A 9,148-nucleotide genomic window follows, 5' to 3' on the forward strand; every position below is an offset into this window, starting at 1 on the left:
TAAAACTGTAGAATCACTTCATGTATCCTCATCTAAAACCTTAAGTCCATCAGCCCTGCTGACATCTTTCTTCTCTGATTCATACAGGACTAAAATAATCCGATATTTTTCTCTTTGGTGCAGGAGTCCTCTTTAAACCTGAACTTGTACCCTCTGACTTTTTGACTGAACTATCACTAACCACACAGTTACTTTCTGATACATCCATTTCGACATCTGTTGAATCTGGGACAGGACTGTCCCTTTGAAATGCACTGCCACCTTCACTAGATTTCAAAGAAGTAGATGTTTGTTGAAGGTCCTCAGTTGTTATTCCTGATTTGAGTCCACTTTTACTCTTTGAGCTACTTTCACAAATCTTTAGTGGAGTGGTACACTTTTGCTCTGATCTTCTACCTATAAAATTTCCTTTGTCTAAGCTTTCCTCAATCATGCTGAGACATGAGCTGCTGCTAGGAGTCTGAAGAGATACTCTCTTTACTACTTTTGATTCATCCATTTCACCACCTTGCTCTTCATCAGAATCAAAGTCTTCAATGAGAGAATCCAAATCATGTGCAGTCAAATCAGTACCAGCGCAATTACTACCAGATGCTCCATCTGGTGTTGAAGGTTGTGATCGACTTTTACGTTTCACGAACTCTGAGGGTTTAAGAGAGAGCGCAGAACAAGAAACTGTAAGACAGAAAACAGGAAGAAGCAGAATTTCAGCATTATCACTACATGATTATTTATGTACAATGTTTAGGACAGATTCAAGACAAATGCATTTGACATTAGCATGAAAAATGCAATACCTTTATCATCAGGATCCTTTAAGACTGAAGAATAAAGATAATCATACAGATCTGGGACATTGTCGGTGATAGTCTGAGCAACGAGTCTGCTGTACTTGGTAAGCAAAGTCCAGAGTTTACCTTGAAATGAAGAAACTTGGTATAAAAGAAGAAATAATTGGTAAAGGACAAACATATAAATGCAAGTGGTTTAACTTACCAACATTAACATCATTATCCATCAAAAATTTGTACATTCCATAAATACGATCCCGTAAATTTTTATCACCAAAGGTGAAGTACACAACAGCCCGCCCAGACTCTCCTGCAGCCACTAACTGTAGTAAAGCTTTCACATTTGCATCCCCTCGAAAAGCACCACAGCCCCAATTACCAGTAGCAACAGGAGCTAGCTTGTTGTCACCATGGTCTTCAGTTTCACAGAAACCAACATAAGCCTATGGAAAAAGAGTAAAGATAAACTCAAAAATATCAACAACAACAACAACAAAAAGGGGGGGGGGAGGATGAAGTAAAAGAAGGATATAGAAAATCTTACCTTGTTAACTTCTCTAACCAAGTTTGGTAAAAAAAATTGGCTCGATGGTTTGCTGAAGCAAAGGGCATCCATAGCAACAATAGAGCAATGCCTGCGTCCATAAGAATCCAACGGTGTATCATCTTTGAAGTCACTAACCCATTCAAATGAATGCCCATAACCAGCATATTTACTGAAGCGCTCACAACCAACAATTATAAGGGCTTCTGTTGCATCTAAGCACTCAGTAAAAAGACGGCTAACAATTAACTCAGGACAGATAACAAAGCGTATTTCCTCCTGCACACAACCCCATCCAAGAACACCACCTCCAACAAACCTGCACAATTTAGAAATATTACATTTATTTTCAACTACTAGGGTAAAAGACCACTTTCAAAGCATACAGAGCTTAAAACATACTTATTGGCAAAGTCCACCTGAAGCATACCAGATCCTTCATCCTCTATAAAACCATGACTTGTAATGTGCATTTTAGGCAACGGTTTGGTGCTTTGGCCCCAGTTTGGAAAAGATCCAGGAGAGATATATCGCCTTGAGAAGGTAACAACACCTTCATGGTCCGAAGCATCTATTTGAAGGAAAATATAAGTAAGCAAATAAATCAAAAAGGTATGCAAAAAAGGACAGAAAATTTAATTGTATACCTGTTAGACATATTCTTCGGAAATAATTTAAAATACATTTCAATTTTTCTAGCACACTGTTTGAGTCACTGTTGTCACCACACTGAAATAACCTACAGAAAAACAAAGGAAAATTCAGATTTTTATTTTTAAAAACCTCACCATTATTTAAATATAGGACAACAATTATTGTATACCTGTTAAAATTAATATCTGGATAAGCTGCATATTCTGATCCTCTTTTGGTGGAATTTCTTCGTGGAAAGGTACAAAAGAAAGCATTTGCTAAAATAGAGGCTATTTGAGCTTGGCTAAGACTGATGGTATGATTTTTGTGTTTTTTTAGGAGCGGTATAGGACCTGTAATGAGTTCTGGTAACTGCAGAGCTAGTACTACCATTGCTGGCAAGACATCACGAAAGAAATACTCGCTTTCCTCACTATCCAGAGCCTGTGAGTAAATTAGTTTTGGATCAAAATCATGAATGCGCTTCTTAATTTCAGCAAAGCAAACCAGGGGAAAAAAAATTCAACAGTTGTACAAACCTCTTCAAATAATGTGTGCAAGGCTCTAAAATTCCATCGCTCATTATATCTTGAGTTGTAAGAGAGAATGGCAGCTTCAAGCTCATGGCTGTTTTGAATGGGTCGTAAAAGAGCTTCTTGGACAAGCTCCCATCGTAATCTTAGCCCTTTCTCATCTCCTGTCTTTGAAGATTTACAAATTAATTAAGGTGTGCTAAGAAATAGACGAATGAAAGGACACGAATTTGAAAATCTTATCCTTCTAACCTCCTGCACAGGATACAAGCTTTCTGAAGAATTAGGCATTCGGACATGATCTTGATCCCAACGATCACAAGGTACACGAGGGTATGAATATGGTAAGTTTCCAGGCTTCCAGGGGACCTATATAACTCAAAGAAGAAGTCAATTAGAATAGGTATACATTAAAATATCCCCCAAAATTATTTTTTCTACCACATACCTTGTAAAGAACAGTGTGATTTGCAGATGGGTGAACGGTAGGAAGTGGAGGTGGCCCCCAGTCACCATTACCATCTCTAAGGTCTGATATGGAAAACCCTTTCCCATCGTCAACCCTAGTCCCTTTAACAGGGGACTTGTCAACTTCTATCCTCCCAGAAGCAGGGTCATCATCTTCACTCACACTCATGCGTTCATCTTAGAATTCAATGGAAAATTCATTTAGAGAACAGTCTCTTGCAAAACAATGTGAATACAGAACTACAAAATATAATAGGTAAAGAGGCTGTTTTGAATCCCTCACCCTCAGTATGATGTGTCACGCATTCCGAAGTTCCTGCAGCGCATTGGTCATTTTTTTCTGCAGATGACATTTTGTATGAACATTAAGAAAAGGGTTGGTAATGAAGTTGCTTGCTTGCTGAAACAGAGAAATGAATGAGTTCTGTAATAAGTACGGTATGACAGCACCTAGACACTTTCCAGGGAAAAGATTTACAGGACAGAGTAAAACTTTTATAACATAGACATCAAGACGGTTTATGTTTAAAAACGAATTACCTGTAGCCCCAACTGGGGATCTTTCCAGTTGATGACAATATTTATTTACTATTTTTTATAAGGTTAGGGTGGCGATTGCTTGGAGGTGGGTGGTATACGTTTCCATGTTATAAGGAGAGAGAAACAAAAATCGGTCTATGACAGAACATGAAACAAATGCTTCTGGTATCACCTAATCGATGGCATGTCACCTAAACTTCAACATACAACGATAGATATCAAATTGTAATTCTTTTCGAAAATAAATTACGAACACAAACAGTTGCCGCCGGGGTTGCCGCTTAATGCACAGCCACCTCGATATCGTAGGCTGTAGTAAAACATTACTAAGCCAGATGGATTCTTCAGTCGTCTGCAAGAGGACAACAACCAGCAGAAGACCTGTTCTGCTGCACAATGACAACCACAACAATAACGCGTCAGATTGAGCTCAGATGATTTCAGCTGATTGTGATCATGAGAGCTGATGGAACAAGACAAATAGCACAGTCGCAACTTCATATTGTGAGACTTAAACAGTATCTTTGATTTTAACTGAAGGGTATTCTTTTATTAAGGCTTCACTTTGGTTAGTGAGGTACTCAAGGACATTTCAATGATCAAAAACTTGTACATTGCAAAGTGTCAACCATGTCGAGAGCATCTAAAGCTGTCCCAAGGCCCAGATCTGGCATCCCTAAACCAAAGCCAATCATAAATGCTGTGCAAAAAAGGCGATCAGCACCTCCTGATGGTTTTGTCAATCATCTCGAGGCTGTATTCCAGCAACAGAAAGATGACGATAAATACTTGACTAAAAGAGTGATTCTGCATGCACGAAAAACTGGTCAACTCAATCTGTCTGGCAAAGGCCTTTCATCAGGTATAGTAGAAAAGTTAACTTAGTCTTACTTTTGGCCTTGTAATCGTTGTAGTTTGACTCTGATAATTTGACTTGTTGTAGTACCGAAACGAGTATGGAGCCTAGAGGAAGCAGAGGAAGAGATCAAACGAATTGATCAAACTTTTCTGAAAAGTGAACTTGATGAACAGACTGATGAAGATGAAGGTGATGTGAGATGGTGGGAAAGGAAGGCTCTGACAGTATTGGATCTCAGCAGTAATCGTATTACAGAAATACCCCTTGATATCAAAAAGCTGGAATACTTGACATCTCTTGATGTAAGTAAAATATAAATAGCACTTTTCATATTTCATATTTACCACTGGGTTTAATGCTTGCTTCCTCTTACAGCTACATGATAACAGTATTGATGCACTTCCTGAGGAAATTGGTACTCTAGGACGACTAGAAAAACTGGACATTAGTCATAACCAATTAAAGAAGTTGCCTAAAAGTTTCTATGACTTGGGAGAGCTTCGTACACTGTCCTTGGCTCATAACAAGATTCAAGATATATCTGAGGATTTAGGCAATCTTTACCGCTTGGAAACACTTGTGAGCTTTTTTAAAATGATAATTTCACACTTTTTCTAGTTGTTCAAAACAAATTGAAGTTTATACTCTTAAAACAAAGCAAAGACCTACTGTATTTTAATTTTAAAATTTCAGGACCTTTCACATAATGATATGGCCACTTTACCTCTCGGTATGGGGTTCCTTACTGCGCTCATAAAGTTTGATGTGTCTCATAACCACCTTTCTGAGGTGCCACCTGAATTATCTGGTCTAATGGGTATGCTATTCTTCAGTTGAGCACTTATTTTCATGCTACTAGTGGATTGTTTCAAGAGTTTTTGTGTGTTTAGGTCTGACCCAGTTGATATTAAGCCACAATGAACTGACAAACGTTCCACCTCTAGGAGAACTGCGTAAATTGCAATTACTTCATCTGCAGGATAATCGACTTGAGGCAGTGCCTGATGTGACTACCTGTTCAGCTTTGCGAGAGCTAAGTCTCTCAGCTAACCAGATTAAAGTAAAGTGTAACAATATTATCTTTCCCCATTCACAATATTGTTTAAACACACACATCTACTGAGCCATTAATTCTTGCTTTAGGAAATACCAGGAGACGTCCTGCAGCACATTAGCCATCTTCGCGTTTTTAATTTGAGAGAAAATAAAATTGAGGAAATTCCCGAGGAGATAAGCCACCTGCAAAGCCTAGTGAGATTGGATCTCGCAAACAACAATATTGAAGAGTAAGTAGATTCAAGTTAAAAGTATCTGTTTTTGTTGTTGCTGTTGTTTCCTTTTTTTAATGTGCTCTATTTTCTATTTCTACTTTTCAGTGTCCCGTCATGTGTTGGATTCTTACCTCAGCTTCAAATTCTCTCACTAGAAGGAAATCCCTTGAAAAAAATACGGCAAGACATGTTACACTGTGGCTCGGCCCGCCTCCTTAGAATGTTGCGTGGACAGAGCGATCCAAATCAAATGTCTCCTCGCGCCAAGATTAACCTCCCTCGTTCGGAGAAACCACTGCTTCCTGACAAGTATGCTTCCGTGCTTGATGCACACTTTGTGTCATAAAGGGTGGCCCGTCGACGCTTTTCTGTTTTTCTGGATTTACTGTACCGTATATGCGTGCGGACGGGTTACAAGCTTGCACGGGCCCACACGGCTGCACCTGGTGGTTCAGTATAACCAAAAGAAAGAGCGGTTCCGATGTGCCACCCTCTGTTTACTGCTGTCTGTAACCCAATCTCTCTATACAGGTATCGCATGAGGGGAAGTCGTGCAATGAGCTTGGGCATGCAGGGCTTGCAGGAGGTCCCAGATAGCCTGTTCGACGACGCCGTGGAGGCCGAGGTGGAGTCCGTCGACCTGTGCAAGAACCTGCTGACGTCGGTCCCCGTGAGGTAGGCCACTCGCCGCACAGGGGTGCGGGCCCCCGCTCCGGTTGCCTACCCCGCGATTCGCAGGGGCTCCCACCTCGGCGCTGTCATACTCTGACGCCACATTCACCACGTTGCGTTGCCCACAGACTGCCACTCCTCGCGGCGACCCTCACGGAGCTCAACTTGAGCGACAACCGGCTGTCCTGCATTCCGGAGGGCGTGCTGGGTGCGTGCAAGAAGCTGCACTACATCGACCTGCAGCAAAATGCGCTGTGCGCCCTCCCCGACGACCTGGCCGAGCTCACTCATTTGCGGGAGATCAACTTCGCATACAACAAGTGAGTGCCTAGAGTATGCGAGGACGACTGCCCACGCCTGTTGCGTACTCTGACAGTGTGGTGCTCCAGGTTCTCCGAGCTGCCCCGTGTCCTGGGGAGCATGCCCGGCCTGGAGATCATCAACGCGCGCGACAACAAGGTGTCGGTGATCGACGCGCTGCTGCTGGCCACGGTGCCGCGCCTCGCCGTGCTGGACCTGGCCAACAACGACATCAACCAGGTGCCGCCCGAGCTGGGGCTGCTGTCCGGGCTGCGCTCGCTCAGCCTGGAGGGCAACACGTTCCGCATCCCCCGGCACGAGGTGCTCGCCAAGGGCACGGCCTGCGTGCTCAGCTACCTCCGGGACCGCATCCCCGCCGAGACGCTGACGGCCATGCGCGCGCAGATGGCGAAGGCCGCGGGCGTGCCGTCGCCCGAGCTGGGCGCGGACCCGCCCCGGCAGAACAGCTACACTTCGCAAATAGTGTTTGGGTAGCCAGGCGGGGCGGCCCACCCTCCGACAGGACAGGGGTCCCGCACGAGGGACCGGACACCACACATGAGTGTTTAACGAGACACCGGTCACCGTGCACAACGAGCACACGCAGTGTCTGCCTCCCGTGGTCGGAGGGGGTGGCGTCGACGCCCGCGAGTTTGCAGTGCAGTCGCCGAGGCCACCCCCGCCCCACAGCACATCACGCAGGGTGCCACGGGGAGCCGTCCGCTGCTCCACGTCACGTACCTGGTCGACGCCCACCTACGCTACGCACTTTGTACCTGCTGCTGCGACTTTATGAGCCCTTTTACTCAGGAAATGTTTTGCTCTGTTATGGCGTGGTTACAATTGGTATTCTGTGTGATACCGTTGCGCATTGTAGCCACGCGCCCGTTTACCTAATTCGTACACATTTCGTAGGTATATTAGCATGTGATTATTCCTCTAGTCTTTGGGTCTCTTCTAATGCGTTCGTCAAGCGGAAAGTAAGTTGCCTTGCTGCACATTGAGCGACACAGGCACGAATGTTGACTAGGGTTGCATATTCTAGGAGATCTTGCAATTGCCCTTTGTGAATTTCTTTCCTGCCAACCAATCCTATTCTTTGATTTCAAAACGAAAAACAGATCAACTTTTAAATTGTGTATTATTTGCAAAGTACGCAATGATATTATTTCGTACCTGAATGAACTTGTACTGCAAATGCCGATGGCGCAAGGAGCCTTCTCTATTTTTAGATATCCTTTTACTTCGTCTTACTCCTTTGGGGCGTTTTCCCGGCGTTTGTCTGTTTGAAGGGAAATGTATTGTTAATCCTCAGCGTGCGAAGCAGTGAACGTGCTCCAGTGAAAGTTACTAGTAAACAACGCCGGGGCCGGGAGCGTCCCTTAACGCCTAATTTGCATTTGCGGTGCAGCCGGTGCCAAGTGTACTTTAGCACATCCACATAGAAAAGACAGGCCCTCGCGAGGGAAGATATATACAATATGGCGTTACCAATGTATTCAGCCAGGTTACTTTTACCAAACACTTTTCTATATTTTTTAAAAATTAACTTTAATTTTTGGATTGATATTACGTTTTATAGGGCTGGGTGCAGGTGCACTAGCAACTAGAATCGGGGTGTGGTATTATGCCCCAAGCTTCATAGGGAAGGGTTGCTTTTTTTGCTTCTTGTTATTTTTTGTGATGTTTCCATTTTATTAGTTACCAACACTAGTACAAATACCTTTATTATTGTTTTTTTTTCTTTTTTTGCATCCCTGCGTACCATTTATTATTATAATTTTAGCAATAAGGAAATTCAAAGTGTGGTGCTAGTGTTCAGTATTCAGTGTGATAATGAATGGTGTGATCTAGTTAGAAAAGAAAACAAATCAGTGTTTGTGTGCAGTTTGCTTTATATGGGTGAGGAGACCAAGAGATAGATGCCAGAATGTGGCTATGACTTGTTTGTAATTGTTATATGATATTGTATATTTAGATTCAATGGCAGTTTACTCATGCTGTTGTGAGGTTATTAAATGTGGAGACAGTTTTCTACAAAATATCTTCCTCTAAAAACAAATTTCTCTAAAAGTTTTCCTCTGGTCCCTCTCCTTTTCTCTAATTAAGCTTTTTGGGATTTCACCTGTACTGCTTGGTGTCTTATGTGTTTAGTCAATTTCTATTACCTAAACTAGTCAGAAGCATATCTTAAACAATGTGTATCTTTTTCAATACCATTTTATCTTATGTGAATACGCATGCTTGCTAGTCCTTACTCAAGTACCTCTTCAATGTGGGCACGGTTGTGGGTTTTTTGCCTTTTTACTCTTTAGACAAATAGTAATATACTCGTTTTTATTGAAAAACAACAAAAGTGTGTATCTTATTTCAGTTAATAGTGTTGTTTTGTCTGTTTTGAACCACTATGACTGGAAAAATAATGTCTCTGTCACAAAACGGCGTTTTTGTCGAAATACAACGTTAAAAGACATTAGTGAAAGGACTGTCATTCGACCACACTGTCCTGCTGAGAAACAAACGACAATACCCCCCCC

General features: G+C 42.5%; 2 protein-coding genes across 3 annotated transcripts; one reads left to right on the forward strand and one right to left on the reverse strand.

Annotated features, from left to right (window-relative positions):
- Window positions 1-6: 6 nt before the first annotated feature.
- LOC113212956 (poly(ADP-ribose) glycohydrolase) lies at window positions 7-3,793 on the reverse strand. The gene is made up of 12 exons (XM_026431836.2): window positions 3,510-3,793; window positions 3,253-3,369; window positions 2,950-3,146; window positions 2,754-2,870; window positions 2,508-2,669; window positions 2,159-2,412; window positions 1,983-2,074; window positions 1,738-1,906; window positions 1,336-1,654; window positions 997-1,234; window positions 798-917; window positions 7-675 (listed from the first exon to the last, which is right to left on the reverse strand). Exons 2-12 carry the CDS (start codon window positions 3,320-3,322, stop codon window positions 80-82), a joined length of 2,334 nt encoding a protein of 777 aa, XP_026287621.1. The 5' UTR covers window positions 3,323-3,369; window positions 3,510-3,793; the 3' UTR covers window positions 7-79.
- A 35-nt stretch (window positions 3,794-3,828) lies between these two features.
- Window positions 3,829-9,087, forward strand: LOC113212954 (leucine-rich repeat-containing protein 40). Of its 2 annotated transcripts, XM_026431835.2 has the most exons (11): window positions 3,829-4,013; window positions 4,132-4,371; window positions 4,453-4,670; window positions 4,744-4,947; window positions 5,062-5,185; window positions 5,259-5,428; window positions 5,512-5,654; window positions 5,745-5,948; window positions 6,171-6,314; window positions 6,440-6,631; window positions 6,701-9,087. In XM_026431835.2, the coding sequence occupies exons 2-11, from the start codon at window positions 4,140-4,142 to the stop codon at window positions 7,104-7,106; spliced, it is 2,037 nt and encodes a 678-aa protein (XP_026287620.1). In that variant the 5' UTR covers window positions 3,829-4,013; window positions 4,132-4,139; the 3' UTR covers window positions 7,107-9,087. The 2 variants fall into 2 exon arrangements, with proteins under 2 accessions (XP_026287620.1, XP_026287619.1); XM_026431834.2 differs by having other exon boundaries at window positions 3,829-4,371.
- The last annotated feature ends 61 nt before the right edge of the window (window positions 9,088-9,148 follow it).

This window comes from Frankliniella occidentalis, unplaced genomic scaffold (assembly GCF_000697945.3).
Source record: "Frankliniella occidentalis isolate FOCC.00 unplaced genomic scaffold, Focc_3.1 Scaffold105, whole genome shotgun sequence".
NCBI classification, from domain to species: Eukaryota; Metazoa; Arthropoda; class Insecta; order Thysanoptera; family Thripidae; genus Frankliniella; species Frankliniella occidentalis.

Bases quoted from the DNA above. Each gene is read 5' to 3' on its own strand.
- LOC113212956 (XM_026431836.2), bottom strand. From the start codon at position 3,322: ATGTCATCTGCAGAAAAAAATGACCAATGCGCTGCAGGAACTTCGGAA. The intron at 2,670-2,753 runs GTTAGAAGGATA...AAATCTTCAAAG, and splicing joins GCTTGTATCCTGTGCAGGAG to ACAGGAGATGAGAAAGGGCT. The intron at 676-797 runs GTATTGCATTTT...TCTGTCTTACAG, and splicing joins AAAGGATCCTGATGATAAAG to TTTCTTGTTCTGCGCTCTCT.
- LOC113212954 (XM_026431834.2), top strand. From the start codon at position 4,140: ATGTCGAGAGCATCTAAAGCTGTCCCAAGGCCCAGATCTGGCATCCCT. The intron at 5,186-5,258 runs GTATGCTATTCT...TTGTGTGTTTAG, and splicing joins TGAATTATCTGGTCTAATGG to GTCTGACCCAGTTGATATTA. The intron at 5,949-6,170 runs GTATGCTTCCGT...CTCTCTATACAG, and splicing joins AAACCACTGCTTCCTGACAA to GTATCGCATGAGGGGAAGTC.